General features: G+C 33.4%; 5 protein-coding genes across 8 annotated transcripts; 4 read left to right on the top strand and 1 right to left on the bottom strand.

Moving 5' to 3' along the window:
• On the top strand, positions 113-2,905 carry LOC104723311 (binding partner of ACD11 1). Of its 2 annotated transcripts, XM_010441652.2 has the most exons (6): positions 113-307; positions 903-1,006; positions 1,115-1,190; positions 1,290-1,370; positions 1,450-1,968; positions 2,549-2,905. In XM_010441652.2, the coding sequence occupies exons 1-6, from the start codon at positions 302-304 to the stop codon at positions 2,714-2,716; spliced, it is 954 nt and encodes a 317-aa protein (XP_010439954.1). In that variant the 5' UTR covers positions 113-301; the 3' UTR covers positions 2,717-2,905. The 2 variants fall into 2 exon arrangements, with proteins under 2 accessions (XP_010439954.1, XP_010439952.1); XM_010441650.2 differs by lacking the exon at positions 2,549-2,905 and having other exon boundaries at positions 1,450-2,325.
• On the top strand, positions 5,908-6,387 carry LOC104723312 (putative defensin-like protein 307). Its single transcript, XM_010441653.2, has 2 exons — positions 5,908-5,979; positions 6,073-6,387. The coding sequence occupies exons 1-2, from the start codon at positions 5,931-5,933 to the stop codon at positions 6,333-6,335; spliced, it is 312 nt and encodes a 103-aa protein (XP_010439955.1). The 5' UTR covers positions 5,908-5,930; the 3' UTR covers positions 6,336-6,387.
• Positions 7,150-7,649, top strand: LOC104723313 (defensin-like protein 306). The gene is made up of 2 exons (XM_010441654.2): positions 7,150-7,237; positions 7,351-7,649. The coding sequence occupies exons 1-2, from the start codon at positions 7,189-7,191 to the stop codon at positions 7,593-7,595; spliced, it is 294 nt and encodes a 97-aa protein (XP_010439956.1). The 5' UTR covers positions 7,150-7,188; the 3' UTR covers positions 7,596-7,649.
• Positions 8,068-11,625, top strand: LOC104723314 (homeobox-leucine zipper protein HDG4-like). Of its 3 annotated transcripts, none has more exons than XM_010441655.1 (10): positions 8,068-8,414; positions 8,510-8,679; positions 8,792-8,909; positions 9,038-9,190; positions 9,271-9,639; positions 9,727-9,825; positions 9,912-10,317; positions 10,389-10,645; positions 10,742-10,837; positions 10,927-11,625. In XM_010441655.1, the coding sequence occupies exons 1-10, from the start codon at positions 8,226-8,228 to the stop codon at positions 11,299-11,301; spliced, it is 2,232 nt and encodes a 743-aa protein (XP_010439957.1). In that variant the 5' UTR covers positions 8,068-8,225; the 3' UTR covers positions 11,302-11,625. The 3 variants fall into 3 exon arrangements, with proteins under 3 accessions (XP_010439957.1, XP_010439959.1, XP_010439958.1); XM_010441657.1 differs by having other exon boundaries at positions 10,410-10,645; XM_010441656.1 differs by having other exon boundaries at positions 9,733-9,825.
• On the bottom strand, positions 18,225-19,315 carry LOC104727954 (jacalin-related lectin 45-like). The gene is made up of 4 exons (XM_019231856.1): positions 19,299-19,315; positions 19,179-19,236; positions 18,610-19,074; positions 18,225-18,533 (listed from the first exon to the last, which is right to left on the bottom strand). The coding sequence occupies exons 1-4, from the start codon at positions 19,313-19,315 to the stop codon at positions 18,225-18,227; spliced, it is 849 nt and encodes a 282-aa protein (XP_019087401.1).

The following is a 20,884-nucleotide window of genomic DNA, read 5'->3' on the forward strand; positions in this document are numbered from 1 at the left end:
GATTTTGGGGAAATCAGGAAAGTGTTTATTATATAAATTACAACAATAATGGCACGTGAGAAGGATCCGACCATATCACGTGCCAAACCCGAATAAGACTCGTTTTTCCAAGGCGTTTTAACAGGGTCCACTTTTCTTCTTTTCTCCTCTTCACATCAAATCCGCGACCCAAAGATTTTTCTCTCTTTTGATTTTTTTTTTTATTGCGTTTCAAATTTGTTCCTGATGAGAGAGAGGTGAACAAGAAAGACCAAAATAAAAACAATCTTCCGTTTCAATCCGCGTCAAAGCGATCTTCATCATGTCGGTGAGTTTATCTGATCCATTTTGTTCTCTGCACGTTCTTGAAACCATTTGGTGGTTTTTTTTTTTTGTGATTGAGGAATATAGATCTGTTCATTGTGTGATTGTTGTAAGGATGTGTGAAAAAAATGGCGTTTAATTTTTGGGTGAAGGAAGGAATCCGCCTAGTTTTGTTTTGGATTTGGTTTTTAAAATTTTTTAATTTTTTTAGACGATTCGAAGTTTTTCAGTTTTTGATTTTTTTAGGTGAAAATCACTGTTTCGGAGACCTAGTTTGAGCATTTTGTAATGTCTGATGTGTTGTGCCGCATATTGTTAATTTAGTTTTGAGACAAAGATTAGCTTTTTCAATATTTTCAATATTTTGATTATTATCTTTTAACATTATGAGCTTCTTTTTATCTTCTTGTATTGATGATATACATTATACATTGTTGTTTGTGTTTCTGATCATTGTATTGGTGATTGAATGTTTATAAATTCAGTTTGTGTTGCTTCAGGAATGTGTATGTGCATTAGAAGGAACCCAATGTCTTAGATGTTAAGAATATGGTAAAGTAAAGCTTGTGTATTTTAAAGTCTCTGTCTTTCTCTTGCAGATGACTTCTGTCAAAGTGAGCAATGTTTCTCTAGGAGCAACTGACCGAGACCTCAAGGAGTTCTTTTCCTTTTCTGGTGATATTCTGTACCTCGAGATGCAGAGGTTTGGTTTTGCTTTCCTCTCTACTTCTTCCTTCCTTCCTTTTTTGGAAGGCTTTTAGATTACAAGCTTTTTACTTCTTCAGGTTTCTTAACTCTTTTTTTAACACAGCGAAACTGAGCGGACTAAGCTGGCGTATGTTACTTTCAAGGATTTACAAGGAGCTGAAACTGCGGTTCTTCTCTCGGTATTTTTCTCTTCTCAGCTTGTTTGTATCAGTTCTTCTTTTATTTTATTAATCAAATTCCTTTGAGTGACCTTGAGAGTATTTGTGCAATTCTTTCAGGGAGCTACTATTGTTGATTCTTCAGTTATTGTCACTATGGCCCCAGATTACCATCTATCCCCGGAGGCTTTAGCTTCCTTAGTAAGCTCTTTATTTATTCATCTATCTCTTCTGACATTTTTCACAACTCAAACTCTTACCATTTCTATTTTTTTCACAGGAACCCAAGGACAGCAACAAATCTCCCAGGGCAGGTGACTCTGTGTTGAGAAAAGCTGAAGATGTTGTGAGCAGCATGCTTGCAAAGGGCTTTATACTAGGCAAAGATGCCATAGCTAAAGCCAAGAGTGTTGATGAGAAACACCAGCTAACATCTACAGCATCTGCCAAAGTCGCATCCTTCGACAAGAAAATCGGTTTCACGGATAAGATCAACACCGGCACAGTCGTTGTGGGAGAAAAGGTCAGGGAAGTTGATCAAAAGTACCAAGTCTCGGAGAAAACCAAATCTGCAATCGCTGCTGCCGAGCAGACAGTGAGCAATGCAGGTTCAGCTATAATGAAGAACCGGTATGTGCTCACAGGTGCTACATGGGTCACGGGAGCCTACAACAGAGTGGCAAAAGTTGCAGAAGAAGTTGGACAAAAGGCTAAAGAGAAAGCTGGTATGGCTGAAGAAGAGGACAAGAGGAAAGTGGTTGATGAGTTTGCTAGAGTTCACTTGTCTGAATCACCAAAGGCTGCATCATCAACACAGGAAGCCGAACATGAATCAAAACCCTCTGAATTTTCTGAAGCAAAGAAAGAGTCTGAACATCTCGAGCCACAACCGCAGCCGCCGCAGCAACAATCTCCTCCATCTACAGCTCCGGTTACGGCTCCGGCTCCTACTCCGGCTCAACCTTGATATATGCAGACAAGTAAAAACCTATATGATTCTTGTTGTAACCAGTAAAACTTGGAACTGATCTCTCTTGAATTGTTGAAGAAGAAGATTGCACTTTTTATTTAGGACAAAGACTTGTGTTCCTGTAACATTGGATTTATGGTCGGTTTGGTAATTAGACCTGAGAAAAACAATTTTGTCCTTGTTTTCTTGAAATATCTCCATTCTGCAAAATTGATGAAGAAGCAAGGTTGAGTATTTTAACCAGCCTAATATTTTACTGAACCAAAATACCAATCATTTTGTTCCTTTCTCAAGTCTCAACAAATAATATTCTTTCAGTTATCTTAAATTTTTAACTAGATTAGGACTCAGGTTCTAGCACATGTTGAAATTTCTTTTATTTATATTATAATTTTAGAATAAAANAAAGGCTGCATCATCAACACAGGAAGCCGAACATGAATCAAAACCCTCTGAATTTTCTGAAGCAAAGAAAGAGTCTGAACATCTCGAGCCACAACCGCAGCCGCCGCAGCAACAATCTCCTCCATCTACAGCTCCGGTTACGGCTCCGGCTCCTACTCCGGCTCAACCTTGATATATGCAGACAAGTAAAAACCTATATGATTCTTGTTGTAACCAGTAAAACTTGGAACTGATCTCTCTTGAATTGTTGAAGAAGAAGATTGCACTTTTTATTTAGGACAAAGACTTGTGTTCCTGTAACATTGGATTTATGGTCGGTTTGGTAATTAGACCTGAGAAAAACAATTTTGTCCTTGTTTTCTTGAAATATCTCCATTCTGCAAAATTGATGAAGAAGCAAGGTTGAGTATTTTAACCAGCCTAATATTTTACTGAACCAAAATACCAATCATTTTGTTCCTTTCTCAAGTCTCAACAAATAATATTCTTTCAGTTATCTTAAATTTTTAACTAGATTAGGACTCAGGTTCTAGCACATGTTGAAATTTCTTTTATTTATATTATAATTTTAGAATAAAATATAATTTATACGATGGTTTTAAAAAGTTTTTTTTGATAAAACATTATGTAATAAAATCATATGCTAAATATGATGGCTTGAACACTTATTTTGTAAATTTTATATTGTTAATTTTGTAGTTTTATGTATGAGTAATGNAGAAGATTGCACTTTTTATTTAGGACAAAGACTTGTGTTCCTGTAACATTGGATTTATGGTCGGTTTGGTAATTAGACCTGAGAAAAACAATTTTGTCCTTGTTTTCTTGAAATATCTCCATTCTGCAAAATTGATGAAGAAGCAAGGTTGAGTATTTTAACCAGCCTAATATTTTACTGAACCAAAATACCAATCATTTTGTTCCTTTCTCAAGTCTCAACAAATAATATTCTTTCAGTTATCTTAAATTTTTAACTAGATTAGGACTCAGGTTCTAGCACATGTTGAAATTTCTTTTATTTATATTATAATTTTAGAATAAAATATAATTTATACGATGGTTTTAAAAAGTTTTTTTTGATAAAACATTATGTAATAAAATCATATGCTAAATATGATGGCTTGAACACTTATTTTGTAAATTTTATATTGTTAATTTTGTAGTTTTATGTATGAGTAATGGTTAGGTTTGTTGTTTGTCTTTATTTTAATTTTTGACGTGTTTGGTGAAATTTTTTTAATATGACCCGTGCTTAGATAAGATTTTATTTTTAACTGCACAATAAAATCTCGGAAATCACGATTAAGTGTNGAAAAACAATTTTGTCCTTGTTTTCTTGAAATATCTCCATTCTGCAAAATTGATGAAGAAGCAAGGTTGAGTATTTTAACCAGCCTAATATTTTACTGAACCAAAATACCAATCATTTTGTTCCTTTCTCAAGTCTCAACAAATAATATTCTTTCAGTTATCTTAAATTTTTAACTAGATTAGGACTCAGGTTCTAGCACATGTTGAAATTTCTTTTATTTATATTATAATTTTAGAATAAAATATAATTTATACGATGGTTTTAAAAAGTTTTTTTTGATAAAACATTATGTAATAAAATCATATGCTAAATATGATGGCTTGAACACTTATTTTGTAAATTTTATATTGTTAATTTTGTAGTTTTATGTATGAGTAATGGTTAGGTTTGTTGTTTGTCTTTATTTTAATTTTTGACGTGTTTGGTGAAATTTTTTTAATATGACCCGTGCTTAGATAAGATTTTATTTTTAACTGCACAATAAAATCTCGGAAATCACGATTAAGTGTGATAAATTGCCAAAAAATTATTATTTTTTATGCCTAACAGTATATATTTTGTAACAATACATGGAAAACTATATATTTTATTTTGGAAATTGTATAAATTATTGGAATATTTTCTTCAGAGTATTATTTGGGATATTCTCAAGTGTATTCATATAGCCCAGATTGACCAATTAATCTATATAACTTTTTTTGTAATCAACCTATATTTAATCTATAACTTATTTTGTAACCAACTTATAAAAATTATATATTCTACAAAAAAAAGTTGTGTAATTCTGTTTTATGTATTTTAGTGAAAGAAGATTTGCATGATTTATATGAAAGTTTGAAAGATTCCATTAAGATTTTATTTTCAATTGCAGAATAATATTTCAGAAATCACGATTAGTTGTGATAAAGTGCAAAGATTTTATTATTTTTTATGTTTAACAGTATATTTTTATTCTCTTTAATAAGTTGGTTAACAATGTGATCTAGTAAGAAAATCTGTCGAATCTGCCGAAAATAAATTTGAAATGTTCTCATTTAAGATTTTTGGAAACAACGTGCTGTGGCAATAAACTTCCAAAAATAATTTTTAGTTCGAAAAATAATTTTTAGTTGCACACACTATTTATCTTGTAACCAATTAATTTATCAATTTAGAATAATCTCTTGAATCCACTATTTAACTTGTAACCAATTAATCTACAATTAATGTATAACCTATTTGTAACCAACTTATTAAAATTATATAGTCTACACAATAATGTTGTGTACTTCTGTTTTATTATAAAGGGGATTATATATTCTACAAAAAAAAGTTGTGTAATTCTGTTTTATGTATTTTAGTGAAAGGAGATTTGCATGATTTATATAAAAGTTTGAAAGATTCCATTAAGATTTTATTTTCAATTGCAGAATAATATTTCAGAAATCACGATTAATTGTGATAAAGTGCAAAGATTTTATCCTTTTTTTATGTTTAACAGTATATTTTTATTCTCTTTAATAAGTTGGTTAACAATGTGATCTAGTAAGAAAATCTGTCGAATCTGCGAAAATAAATTTGAAATATTCTCTTTTAAGATTTTTGGAAACAACGTGTTGTAGCAATAAACTTCCAAAAATAATTTTTAGTTGCACACACTATTTATCTTGTAACCAATTAATTTATCAATTTAGAATAATATCTTGAATCCACTATTTAACTTGTAACCAATTAATCTACAATTAATGTATAACCTATTTGTAACCAACTTATTAAAATTATATAGCCTACATATTATTGTGTACTTCCGTTTTATTATAAAGAGGATTAAAAACATCTTTGTAGAAAAAAAAACAAAAAGATATAAGGATCTAAGCATTTTAAATTTAATAAGATTGACGTATTGATTGCAAAAATAAACGTAAATAGAAGAAAATCTCGACTAATTAAACACATTACCAAACTAAATTTGTTTAAAGTGAAAAAAGTAAAAAAGAAAATTGCCACGGTATAAGAGAAAATACATATATATCGTTTAGTTTGCAAACAATATCAAAATCATTACTAACAAAAGAAAAGTATAAACACAATAAAAATGGAGAAATCAGCTTTGATATTCATTGGTATTATACTTTTTTCAACATGTGAGTTTACACAACAGATTTTATTTTTCAATTGTATTGATCCTCTACTTCACCAATATGGATAATATAATATCAATTATATGATTCTAACAGGTACACCGATTCTAGCACGAACTGGATATCTACCTTGCAAGAACAACGCTGATTGCGTTAGACTCAAATGTCCAACACCATTTGGTACGCCCACGTGTGTGAATGCTGGTTGTGAATGCCCGCTTGAAAGATTTGTGGCTTTACCAGATGATACCAATACCAATTGTGGTGTGGCTACTTGCATTGACTATTGTAAGGCAAAAGGTGAACAAGCTTATGCTTGTATCATGAACCGTTGTTACTGTCACAAACCTCCCATGTAATTTATATAACGGATACTCTTTCAAATATCGAATATTATCTTTTTAATATTGATTAATATCATACTGTTACAATAATATTTAAGTTGGCCAATTTGACTAAGAACGTAAAACCATCTCCAACCCCACTCTATTTTAGAGTCAAAACTCTATTATATAAACATTTGCTCCAACCATATTCTATATTTTATTCTAAAATAGAAAAAATGACGAGATTGCTCTATATTTAGAGTAACTCTATTTTTTTACACTACCTCTATTTTAGAGTCAAGTATAGAGTAACACATTGAAAAAAAAACATGTTCTATTTTAGAGTTACCATATAATAGAGTAAAAAATAGAGATATACACTGGAGATGGTCTAAAACTTAGTTCGTATTATTTTCTTTCACTTCATTTTCAGATTCATTCTTCATTTGTCTACGTTATGTACTTAATTGCTGATGAAATACACATTGGAAAAAATGAGTATCAAATTGACCTTAAAGATAATCACATTTGGGAAAATGAATATCAAATTGACCTTAAAGAGAAATTGAGATCCGGCCTGTGCCCAAGTTAATTGTGAATATTGTGGTCAAAGTATGTGATTTTTAATTTATGATATGCATCAAAAGACAAGATACAATGGTAAATTTTCCACTCTTTCTAAAATAACTTAGGTATAAAATATTGTTACATTAAAGATAATAACGGTACTTACCAAAAAAGAAAATGCAAACACTGACCAGTAAAACAGTTTGCAAAACATATTGCTTATGGTTGGTTTTCTTACACTTATAAATAGTCTCCAAATCATCCACTTTACCCACCAAATCAAAACTCAAGAAAAAAATACAAACGTATTCAATAAAAAATGCAGTCAGCGACTTTGATATTTATCGGTTTTATGCTTTTCTCAACATGTAAGATTTTTGGATCATATGTTTATTAGTTGCATTCATCACCGTCACTATAATCATCTTCATCATCAATGTTACATATCATCATGAGCAATAACATATTTAAATCTTCACAGGTACGCAAATTCTTGCACAATCTTGCAACAACGACTCTGATTGCACTAATCTAAACTGTGCAACAAAGAGCCACATCAAGTGTGAGCAGAACAAGTGTCAATGCGTTAATGAAGGATACCTCCGCGTGATATCCCTTAAGCCAAGGTGTAATGTCCAATCGTGCATTGACTTGTGCAAATCAAAAGGCGAAGTTATATATGTTTGTATCACATACCGTTGTTATTGTCGCAAACCTCCAATGTAATAACACAAGCTTAGCAACAATTGTAGTATCTTAAAGTTCTTCAACTGCGGCAAGTTTCAACATGTACTCTTTTATTTTATATTCGATAAACAGAGTAAAATAATGTAAATCTTACAAAATAACATGCATAGTTATGTAGTAGTACCTGCTTGACAAAAAAAAAAAAAGTTATGTAGTAGTACCATATTAAACTCGGACTTGGTCCGTGAGGGTCCGTAAGATAAGTAACGTGGTTGTAGTACACGCAATTGGGAAGCGCGTAAGGAATAAAGTTTGACCGAGAACCTAAGTTTGTTGACTTTATGGAATCGTCTGGCGAAGATTTGATTTGACACTCTGCTTCCTTCGAGGGCAAAAAAGAACAAAGGTAAAGAGTGTTTGACAAGCTGTTTTGTCTTATCAGTATTCCGTTAAATATCGCCGTTAAACATAAACGTACGCCGTTTACTCTTCTTAGTTGGTATTTTAGTGATTCTTTTTTTTCTCTCTTCAGTTTCTCTCTGAAGCCAAAACAAGATAAAGTATTGAGAGTGAAGACGCAAAAAAGATGAAGTGAAAAACAAAATCCTTGAACTCTCTCTCTCTCTCTCACTCTTCTTTGTGTTTTCTTCTTCTGATTTTGTAATAAAAATGGAAACGAAAGACAAAACCGTGATGTACGGAGATTATCAAGTGATGAAGTCTAGCGAAGATGTTTCATATTCCGATTCCGACAAGATTTTCGGTTCAACCTCTTCTTCGTCTCCGACAGCAACAATCCAAAACCCTAATCTCAAGTTTACTGCTTTCGATAACCTTAATTTTCCTTACATGACACCGGTTCGTCTTTCGCTTCCAACCAAAAACCCTAACTTTTTTCTACTTACTTTTTTATTAGAAAGTTGATGACTTTTTGTTGTTTCGGTGGTTTTTAGAAAGAAGAAGAGTACGGGGTGATGAGCATGATCGGAAGCGGGTCGGGTGTGTCAACCGGGTCGGGTCATCATTACCTGGTGGAGACTACTGCAATCGAAGAAGAGTCCTCTGCTGCTAAGAAGAGTCGTTACCATAGGCACACTGTTCATCAGATTCAAGAAATGGAAGCGTACGTCTTCTTGCCGTTTCCTTTATTCCACATATGTAGTTACTATTTCAAAACAATGTTATATGATGAGATAATGTTTACTATTTTAATTAAGTTTGTGTGTATTGTATAGAGTGTTTGAAGAAACTTCTTATCCGAGTGAAAACAAAAGATTGAGATTAAGTGAAGGACTTGGTCTCACGCCTCTACAAGTCAAGTTTTGGTTTCAAAACAAACGTACCCAAATCAGGGTAAAAAGTTCACTCTTTAATGTTCTGTGGCTTGATTTTAACCATGTAAACCGGTTTAAGTATCGGGGTTTAGAAAATCTGGCTCTGGACCATTCATGTTAGATGTTAATACTGAGATTAATTAACAGGCACAACAAGACAGAAGAGCTAATGTAATGCTGAAAGCAGAGAACGATACTCTTAAAATTGAGAGTCAAGAACTTCAGTCAAGTTCACAGTGCCTCTCTTGCTCTTCTTGTGGCAACAACCTCCGCCTCGAAAACACTCGCCTCCGCCAAGAGGTATTCCAATGAATTAATCTTAAAATATTTGATGTTTTATCTACTGTATCAAACTGTTATAGTGTTATTATACGTTGCAGCTTGATCAGTTACGCCGCATCGTTTCGATGAGGGTCGACCCTCCTCCTCCTTCACAAGAGATTGCCTGTTTCTTCCCGGAGACTGATAACAACGACGACGTGTTGATTGCAGAAGAAGAAAAGGCTATTGCGATGGAACTTGCAGTTTCTTGCTGTCAAGAATTAATTATCATGTGTGATGTCAATGAGCCCTTGTGGACTAAGAAGAGATTAGACAATGAGAGTGTGTGTCTGAACGAGGAAGAGTATAAGAAGATGTTCTTATGGCCTCCAATGGATGATGATGATCGTTTTCGCAGAGAAGCTTCAAGAGCTAAAGCAGTTGTCATGATGAACAGCATGACCCTCGTCAAAGCATTCCTTGATGCTGTAAGAACAAGTCAAAGCACATTTCTTTGAATGCATTTTCTAAAAACTCACATTTTAACATAGATATGTTACAATTTTGCTTCAAAGGATCAGTGGTCAGAACTGTTCTGCCCGATAGTGTCAAGCGCCAAATTGATTCAGGTCATATCTTCTAAAGTGTCTGGAACAAATGGTTCTCTTCTTCTGGTGAGTAATTCTGTTTTAGTACATAGAGTGATCAAATAAGTTCATCTTTTAAGGTAGTGAAGTCTTTGTCTCTCTTTTGAAAACAGATGTATGCAGGGTTACAAGTAGTATCTCCATTACTACCAACAAGAGAAGGTTACTTTCTTCGATATTTGGAGCGAAAGGCGAAAAAAGTAAAATGGATAATTGTAGATTTCCCGATCGAAAGCTTCCGCGGTTTTGTCAAACCAGCTTCAACTGCTGCTACTACTACTATTGGACTATACCGGAGAAAACCTTCTGGTTGCATCATTCAAGAAATGGCTAACGGATACTCTGAGGTCACATGGGTAGAGCACGTGGAAGTAGAAGAGAAGCAAGAACAGGACGAGGTGGTTAAAGAGTATGTGAAGAGCGGTGTAGCCTTTGGCGCTGAACGATGGCTAGCTGTGTTGAAGAGACAGTGTGAAAGGATGGCTAGTCTCATGGCTACAAACATCACTGACCTTGGAGGTATATAACTTGTTTCACAAGTAAAACATCAAACTTCCACAACCAATGTGGTTTTCTTATCCGTTCTTTAGTGTTTTTTTTGTTTTTTTCAGTGATACCTTCTGTAGCAGCGAGGAAGAACTTGATGAAGCTGTCACAGAGAATGGTGAAAACTTTTTGCCTGAACATAAGCAATTCGTACGGACAAGCATCAACAAAGGACACAGTGAGAATCGTAACCAGGACAGTTAGTGATGGTTTTGTTCCTTGTGCCGTGTCAGTCACGTATCTTCCTTATTCTCATCACAAAGTCTTTGATCTTCTCCGTGACAATCAACGTCTCTCTCAGGTAAGAAAGTAAAAAAACTAGAATCTGCTTCCTCTGTTCTTCTGATCCATAAAGGTTGTGAAATCCAAATTTGAGATTTTTTCTTCTCTGCTGAAGCTGGAGATCTTGTTCAATGGGAGTTCATTTCAAGAAGTTGCCCATATCGCTAATGGATCACATCCTGGAAACAACACCTCTCTTCTTCGGATCAATGTTAGTGAGATTTCAAAATCTTTCATACTTTTTCAAAATCAAAAAATTCGAATTTTTAATTCAAAATTTATGGTTCTTGAATTACGCAGATGGAGAGCAACACATGGCATAATGTAGAGTTGATGCTTCAAGAAACTTGCACCGATGACTCCGGCAGTCTCCTCGTGTTCTCCACCGTCGACGCCGACGCATTTCAGCTCGCTATGAACGGCAAGGATCCTTCTAACATTCCTCTTTTGCCCGTGGGGTTCTCTGTTGTTCCAGTGAATCCATCCGATGGCGTCAAGGGCACTTCTGTGAATTTGCCTTCGTGCTTTCTCACCGTTGCAATACAGGTCTTGGTGAAAAACACCTCCGGCGCCGATGCAAAACTAGATCTTTCCACTGTCTCCGCCATCAACAACCGTATTTGCGCCACTGTCAACCGTATCACATCCGCGCTGGTGAACGACGTCAGTAATTAAGGGAACATTTGGAGGGTATTTTGGTAAATATTGCGCAGCTAAAAAACTTGATTAGGTAATGTAATTTTGGTCGACGAGGGTAAATTCGATCCGGTATAAAGGGTAAAAACAGTAGTTTTACTACCTTAATTTTTGGGGGAGTCAAGAACGAACCTAAGGCATGATGACATTTTTTGGTGAATCGGGTTTTACCCGGTTTTAAAAATGCTTGACTGGTTCGGGTATTGACTTACAAACTTGGATAAACCATAACGGTTTGGTTTGGTATTATGGTTTTGTTCTTTTTGTTGCAAGTTTAATGCTAATATTATTATTATGTCTTAATCTACTTGTGGCATTTTATTTTGAATCCTTGTAAAGTGATCCAAGTCTATTGGTACTAAAGGCATAGACTTTGTTTTAAGACCTATACACGGCCTAAACCCTCCAGAAAGAGACCTTGAAACTCGAGAGTGAGGTATCCTTAGTTCCTCCTGGTTCTTCTTAGTTCTTAATATAGACTTTGTCTAAAGACCTATATACCGTCCTTTACTCGCTTGGTACTTGTACTTAATGTAGAAAAATGCATTTCTTGTCTTCAGTCTTTCACTTGGTGGCTCCATGTTTTCCTTGGTTTCTACTGCTACCTTAAGAATCATCAATTGCGATAGATTTTGGCTGCAACAAACAATATCTATTTTTCCATGTTTTGAGTTATACATATGTTCGTTCGTTCACACACAAAATTGTAATGATTTCTTAACAATAATTATTATTTATATGTCCATTTCATAATTTCATTGTATTTTTGCTTTCTCTACCTCACTATTTGGCTGTCGCCGTCGTGTAACAACCATTCCGAGATCTCTTTTCTTAGGGTTGATTAAATGTAATTTTTTTTTTAAAGGAATTTGATTTACACATATGCTTAAAAAAGGTTGTTCTTTTTTTTCTTTACATGGCACAAAAAAAAATTGTTTTTTGGATCCCCAAAAAAATGATTGATTATGTCTTATTCGCTTAAAAATTTGCAAAAGTAAACAGTCTAATTCTCAATATTCCACTCACACCAAAACCAAAGAACTCTTAATGTATTTCCTTAAACTTTGTCTTTGTACTGATTTTCAATTACTTTACTATAAAAAAAAACACAAATTTAATACTGTCAACAATGATTCAATGAATATACACATTTTGTTATAACAAGAGGTTTAGGGAATTGTTCTGTTGTATTATTACTCTGTTGTAGAGGATACAACATATATATAGGGATACAATATTAGGGTTTAGGGTTTATACTAATGGGCCGATAATGGACATTCATATAATACAATATATCTATAACACTCCCCCTTGGATGACCATTATAAAAATGTAGTCCCAAATGCGCATATGAGATGCTGCCCCGTTAAAAACCTTACTAGAAAAACCCAATGGGAAAAACCATGGTTAAGGGGAAAAGAGTGCACACGCTTTTACTCCCCCTCATGATTACATCACTTGAAATCTTTGAGATGACCGATCCAATATGATGAAGTAGCTTCTTAAAAGTAGTGGTTGGAAACGCCTTGGTAAATGGTTCGCCTAATCTTCACTTGAACGAATCTGTAGTAAACGTGTATCACCATACTTCTATTGGTCATGGATCTCGCAAGTGACTCATCTTTATAATTATCTTTGTTTCTCACGATCTCATCAATGTATGTCAAAGACTTTGAAGATGATAGTCTTTCACCATTGGAATCATAATATTCCTCTTCAGGTGTTTATCTTTCGCGTGTTCTTTTGTTGTCTCGTTAAAAACCTTTCATGGAAAAACCCTATGGGATAAAAACCATGATAATGGAAAAAGAGTACAACCACGCTTATGATCATATATCTCCCCCTAAAAGCATCATCTTCAGGTTATGCATTATGATCATATATATCATCTTTCCTGAACTGTTATAAACAGCGCTTTCAGGTACAAACTCATATGATCATCAAATATTCTACTGGGTCATTGAACTTCAAGTCATTTGAACCCCTTTCATATAGAAGATCTATTTGAACTTAAGCCCAAATATTCTTTTACACACAATCTTCCAAACAATCATCCTATACATAGGAGTTATTCATAATCTCCTTGTAAAACTTTCTCTTTCAACTCGTCTTCTTAGTATGGTACTTCAAGACCATTTTTCTATGTAAGATGATGTAAGTATCTTGAGATAATATCTCTTTCATTAGATGTCAAATCTGTAACCTCAAGAAATTTCATGAAATATCTGATCTTATAAAATCTGATTTCTCCATCTTTCAGGAGTAATATTTCATCACTGATTATTTCTCCATATCTTCATTGGTATGTGAAATCTCTACCAGAGATAAGATAACATTTTCATGATCAACATATTTGTACTTGTTCTTGTACCTTTCTTTTAACAAGAATCACTTGTAAGTGCTGAAGAGACAAGAGACACAAATAATTTTTCTTTTAACGAAGTTCAGCAAAGGCCTACGTCCTCAAACTTTCTTGAAAATACTTTTTAAACACAATTACAATTAGTGTTCAATCTCGGATTTACACAACTCTAAGATTTTCTCTTAGATTGTTCCCGATCTATTTTCAACCCACAATGAGATTCCTAAGATCAACAACAATGATCTATACCAATGATTCTCATAAGAAAAACTCTCACCATTTACTCCCCAAAGGTGTCAAAAGGCATCAAAACGTTTTCTCACTTTAACAACGTTCTCGAGAACTATAAAATATTGATTTTAGCAATATAATCACTTTAAGGGATACTTATGACAGTTTGAAAACATGCTGGATAGACTGAATCAAGTCTTACTCTTACTGTCAAACTCATAAGGGATCTAAAATAGTTGCTTCCACCATATAAGAGTGCATTTCTCATAATAATAAATATCAAGTATTTATGAGAATCATTGTACTACTACATGTACTTTATTTCTCATAAAGATCCTCTTATGTCCCACTCATTTTACACTTTCAAGTGTAAGGACTACAAATCCAAATATTATCTCTTTAAGAGACTTAAACTATTTCATAGTTATTTCTTTCAATGATTAACAAATCATTCTTTGTGTACACTTTTCAATAAAAGTTTCTATTAACCGCGGTTTATGATCCTCGATTTTATCCATAACATCATCAACTGCAACATTGCATGCAAACATATTTACGACGTCGATTTACTCTTTGGTTCCTTTTTATTCTAGACATGACTCAACTTGTTGAGATTTCTTTTCATTATGATTCTCAGGTACCTGAATCTCTTTCTTACTCATGTCTACATCTCTTCTAGAGATTTTCCATAACTCTTTGCTTCCTCGGTGCCATATTAATTTATGCTCCTTTTTCTTTTCCGAAGATGCTTATATTTGGAACTATAAGTCTATCACACATCATGTGATCCTTAGACTTACTAGCAGTTGATCTTATCCTTCTAGGATATTTATTTCAATTGGAGCACAACTGGTCTATGTGACTTTGTCACTCAAGGTCAGAAAATGGCTCTTGCATGCTTTTAGCATCTTTGCAAACTTTGCCAATAAATTATCTTTTTAATTTCTAACGCACATTTCTTAGTACGAGGATCAAGATAATTTCTTACAATATATTTTTTTACCAGCTGTTTATTTTCTCCCCCTCATGTTGGAAAGACTGACTCACTAAAACAGTCTCTGCATCTCGAGCCTCAAATTCTCGAGATATTCAATCTTTAAAAGAGATTCATATCCAACATATTTCCAACATTCTTTCAAATTCCATCTTATATAACTTTGGTGGAGCAACCAAAATGTATAACACATTTAAATGGAAGATATCTGGTTTCTGACCTAAACCAATTGTAATGAGGGAGTACTCATGATTATTCGTTGGCATGATGCGAATTACTTGACATATAAAATCATTTTTGTCAATTACTTGGCATGGTTTCACCACCATTGTAAATTAACCAAATACTCTTGCAAACACCATGTTGCAAGTTAATAACAAACATATATAGTGGATGATCAGTCCACAATATCGCTTTGTATACATACGAGAAAATTGACATTATCCAGATTCATGGGGTCGGTGAAAACCATATAATCGGTTTGCTTTGTAAAGCAGCACACATAATAAATCACAAAGAAAACTCTTTAGGTTCTCTAATAAATATTTTCAGAAATTTCTGATTATTCTTTCGCATCACTACTAAACCGGAATGGCTTAACCGGTCATGCCAAACAATGAGATTTTCACAAAGCATTTTATCTTCTAGATAATGCATGTAATCTCTAAAATACTTTTCTTGCCTTGGGTAATACTTATGATCTCAAAGTATTTTCTTCGCATATTGTCTCAACATGATTACTTTTCAAATCCTCAAGATTTGCTTTTTCATATGAGTGATTATACTCATTTTGGGTTTGAACATAATCTTATATTTGTTCCATCACCTCTATATGTGGGATTCATAAATTCTCTCCCTCGAGATGATGACATTTCATGTCTATCAATCTCGATTTGAATTCCACTTTGTAATCAATAACATTCTCAAATTGGGTAATATATTATATCTTAGACCCTTTCAACTTTGAGACTAATTGGGAGATTATAACACATAATTATCAAATTATGTTCCCATAGGCAATAATATATATATACTCTTCAAGAGCTTTCAATACTTTTTCTACTACTTCTTAATATTGTAGTAGAATAGTGGATATTGTCTCACACTAGCTTCTTTCATCATCATCATATATATATATGAGATATGTATTTCTTATTTACTTATAGTGGAGACACTAGTCGACTTAACCGCGACCATATATATATATATATATCATACCCACATTTATAGCCATTTTTATAGCAACTTTCTTATCATTGATGTGATATTTTCCTTTTTCTTTGCATAAAGTCATATTCAGTTTAATGAATAGACCAAGCCAATAGGATGTGATTTACATCAACATCTCATAATTTTACACAGTCACAAAAAAAATAAGATTATCATATTTTTTAAAAATATATATATATTTTTACTATATTGTGTCTTACATGACAACAATATTTTGTGACAAGTAAAATATATTTTCTCTAATATATTTCTAACAATGATATTATATTCTATTATAATCTTGGTAATAAGTGAAATTAAATTGTTTGTATATATTCTCTTATAGACTTTTAGTCATTTACTTTCTTTAGATTATTCTAAAGAATAAATGCATTTTTATGATCATATACTTGGACTTAAACCTCTCCATAGAAGTGATGCCAAGAAAACAAAATCAATAATTATTATTTAGTAATTTGTTACTAAATTTTCAATGTATTCACCAAAGAAGGTTGGAGACATGATTTAAAATATTTCATCATGATATTATATCTAATTTTCTTAGATTTAATTTTGTGATTAAACAAATAAAGTAAATCACAAACATTATAAACAATGATATAAATGAATGCTAAATAAATATTAAGCATCATTTCTTTATCTATATATATATATATATATATATATATATATTTTAAAACGTTTTTATTTTTTTACTTAAGATTTTATCATAAAATCTAAAACGTTTTACCAAAAAATATAATTATAATAATAATATAGTTATATATATATTGTTTTTTATTTATTAGTAAACCAACAAATACTGAACAATTAAAACATTTTTTTTCGGTGAATCATCCAAGTAGATATGGGTCAATCTGTTATACAAAAAAATAAGTTTTATATAACGAAGCCATGAATATATTATTACTCTGTTGCAGAGGATACAACATATATATAGGGATACAATATTAAAGTTTAGAGTTTATACTAATGAGCCGATAATAGACATCCATATAATACGATATATCTATGACACATTGAACTATTTCGTCCAATCCGTGAGAAAAAAAATTAGAAGAACGCAAGAATAGACAATGTGAATCTACTATAGCTTCACTTGATAAAATAAAATTTAAATAATTGGAAAAACAGAGCAAATTAATTATAATGATTGTGTGAGAATATATATATACACTAATATCAATTACAGTTTAAGAATATTTGGCTACATTTATCGTCGCATATTTTGTATCCATTTAAATGAGTGAGCTGTGTAAAACTATAGCTATAGTGTGGATCACATGTTTTACAAGTCGGACATATATAATATATTCATTCCTCGTACGTTGCCAAGTCAAAATTAACATAATAATTTTGGATTGTCGTTTTCTCTCTCGTCTCAAAAGTAAGTGACGAATGACTTTTTAGATTGTCGTTTTCTCTCTCATCTCAAAAGAACTACAAAAAGCATAAAATTCCTGTTTTCGCATGGTTAAATTATCGTTCGTATTTGTGAAATTTTAGTAACCGTTCCGTTTCCACTTACTTCTAAACAGTAGGTTTTATTGAAATTAATGTTTTGAATACAGCTTGGAATAAATTTTTTGACATTGTGAAAAAAGGTTTCAACATTGTGAATTATTGATTCTGACAAGACTCACAACTATATTTCTTTTACCAGTGAATGTGAAACTATGTGATATTGGTAGATCTCGCTAGTGGAAAATGAGTTAATGTGATAGTGACAAAATATGCATGTAATGGTAAATGCACCTTTTGCTTTACATGCCACTTTAGATGCTTGTAATCGAAAGATCATTTTGTTTCTGTTTCAGTTATTAATTTTTTTTTAGTGAATTAAGTTAAGTTTTGTTTGAAGTATTTATATAACAATATGTATAAGTATAACACATTCTTTATTGAAGAAAATTAGATAACTAGTGTAAATATAAAAATAGAGTACTTCTTTATTCAAATGGAAAAGCCATAAGGCACAATTAAGGAGAATACTAGCAACAACAACCATGAAGATGACATAAAAAGGTAATTAAGAAGAGTCTAAAGCATACACACATGCTTTTGCACTTTATAAATAAAAAACTTTTAAGGGCTATCGATTGGCTTGACGTAAGCACCAATTCGATTAAGAGTATCATATGAAGACATGCCATGGAACCCAACAATCTTGTGACCTTCCATCCCCAACACGAACGATTCGCCCACATACTCAGAATCTTCTTCTTCGTTTCCCAACGCTTGATATGTTATACCCTTGTTTGTCTTGAACTTAAGCATCGTTATGTATTTGAATCCAATCAGTTCAGTCAATTCACGCGCTATTCCATCGTTATGTATTTGACCGTAGTGTCCTTCAACGGATGTGATGTATTCATCTCCTAACGAAAGCTTAAACTACACCAAACATAAAACTATATTGACATTAAAAAGTTCATTGGGTATTAATAAATTCGAGAAATAGAGCAAATACCTCTTTGATATCATCACCTGGGATGATCTTCACGTGATCGTTTCCATTTACAGTTTGGTACTGTCCGTCGGCGTATCCGTTGACGTACTCGAACTTGGCCGACTTCACAGCTGAGTGTTCGCTTGATACCATTATCTTGTAAACACCTTCGTGGATCCCATCATCCCACTCCTCGCAACCAGGATTCCCACCTTTTGCTTCTAGTTTCTTCACTGGAGGAGCTACCACCACCGCAAAATTTGCTCCGAGAGCAGTGACACAATTATCGTAAGACCTTCCTCGGAACCCGACAAGCTTATCAAACCCTTTTGCCATGAGGACGAATTTCTTACCCTTCGGTTTCCCAAATACCTCAGAATCTCTATCTCTTGATGTTTTGAAGGTTAAAGACGAAATGTAACCAAATTTATCGTAAAATCCCTCAATGGACTTTATGTACTCGTCATTTTCATAGTCCAGCACAAACTGCAGAACCAGGGTTACATTAAGCAGTGAATATTGAAAAACAGAACATGGATTCAAGAAACCAATATTTTTTTTGGTTAAATAAGAAACCAATATTTATATACCTCTTTACGTTCTTGTAGTATTTTGCCGTGAGAATGAGTTATCAGCTGATCTCCATTACTGTACTCGAATTCAACGGAGATGTCACGATCAGCATCTTCTCCAACACGAACTTTCCTCACAGAGTCGTAAACCCCATCGTCCCATTTCTCCCCAAGGAACCCACCATGAAGTTCTAGTTGCTTAAAAACAGGAGGAACGAGAATAAAGTGAGCTCCTATAGAGCAGAGAAAGTCACCAAAGCGACCATGGAGCCCAACAAGTTTCGTTCCGTTTTTGCCTATCACGAACTCATTGCTAAGCAAACCGGGCGAACCAAACACCTGAGATGTTCTCCCGTATGATGTCTTGAACTGAAGCTGCGACACCGGAAACTTAAACCGAGCAATGTAATTTTCATCCACTGTGAAATTTTCAAGTAGTTTAGGGTTTAACTGAAAAAAGAAAAAAAAAACATTGCAATTACAAAATGGTACAACCATAAGTAGAAGAGAAAACAGAGCAAACAAACAACCTCCACTAATCCAGCAAACAAAATGTTCTCGATTTTGATGGTACGACTCCCATCATCTCTAACCGTTCCCCAAATCGATGTGATGTATTTGTCTGGGTGATTAACTTCAAACTCGGCCTTAAACACAGAGCAAAACAGAGCATTTTTTCATAAGCAAAGCAGATCATTTAAACAGAGCAAAACAGAGCAAATATATAAACAAAGCATATCATTTAATGATTCCCTGAGAGCATTCTCCGACACTCACTTTCCTCATATAACAAATGTATAGATGAGAGAGTAGAGAGACTTGGTAAAAGAAAAGGAAATGAATGGTGAAAGTAAAATTTAGAGAGAGTAATTTGTGACCTTTAGAAGTTCTTAGCTCTTGTTGTGAGAGTGGTGATGAATGAGTTGTTGTGGTTTATGTGTGTATTTAACGACCCTTTACTTGAAACTGTTTGGTATGGTATGGACTGTTTGGTATGGACCCTTTACTTGAGTTTTTTATGTGGTAAAGATAACTTCTAAGTTCTAAGTGATAGATTACATTTAATTTTAACAAAAATTATTGAAGAACTTGAACAATTGTCAAGATTCACATGTAACATTCATGCCTACTTTATTGGTGTTTAGTTGTTAATAATGTAAAAGTGTTTGAATTATATTTTGCAAGTTTCAATTGGTGTTCATCATTAAGTTATTAAAAGTGACAAAATTTCTATTTTACTTTCAAAATTGCAAGCTACTACTTGGCTATGGCATCGAATACATAACAGACCTCTTCTTGTGGGATTTTGTCTGATCCATCTCGCCATATTGACCATGAGGACTTGTTGTTATGGCTTCTCAATTCTGATTGAGTAATAGGGGCACATTGGTCAAATACACCTTTCTCCAGTAGTGTTTTCAAAGCATCATCTATTATCTCGTCTCTAAGTGCACCCCGCTCCAACGATAGCTTAACTCTATCTTCGCAATAGTCGCATTGGTTCTACGATCCACCTCTTTCAAAAGTTCTTCAGCAATGACACAATCCACAACCACATGAGTTGAATCTCCATCCAGACTTTGCGAGTTTGCAACCTTGATTTGCCTCTTCATTTTACCTCTTTCTTTGGGGGTGCTATTTCTAACTTGTCCAATTTTTTTTTGGTTTTTGAACCAAAGTGTAGCTAATCATAGGTAACTGTGCTAACCCCCCCCCCCCCCCCC

The sequence above is a fragment of the Camelina sativa genome, chromosome 11 (assembly GCF_000633955.1).
Source record: "Camelina sativa cultivar DH55 chromosome 11, Cs, whole genome shotgun sequence".
Taxonomy (NCBI): Eukaryota; Viridiplantae; Streptophyta; class Magnoliopsida; order Brassicales; family Brassicaceae; genus Camelina; species Camelina sativa.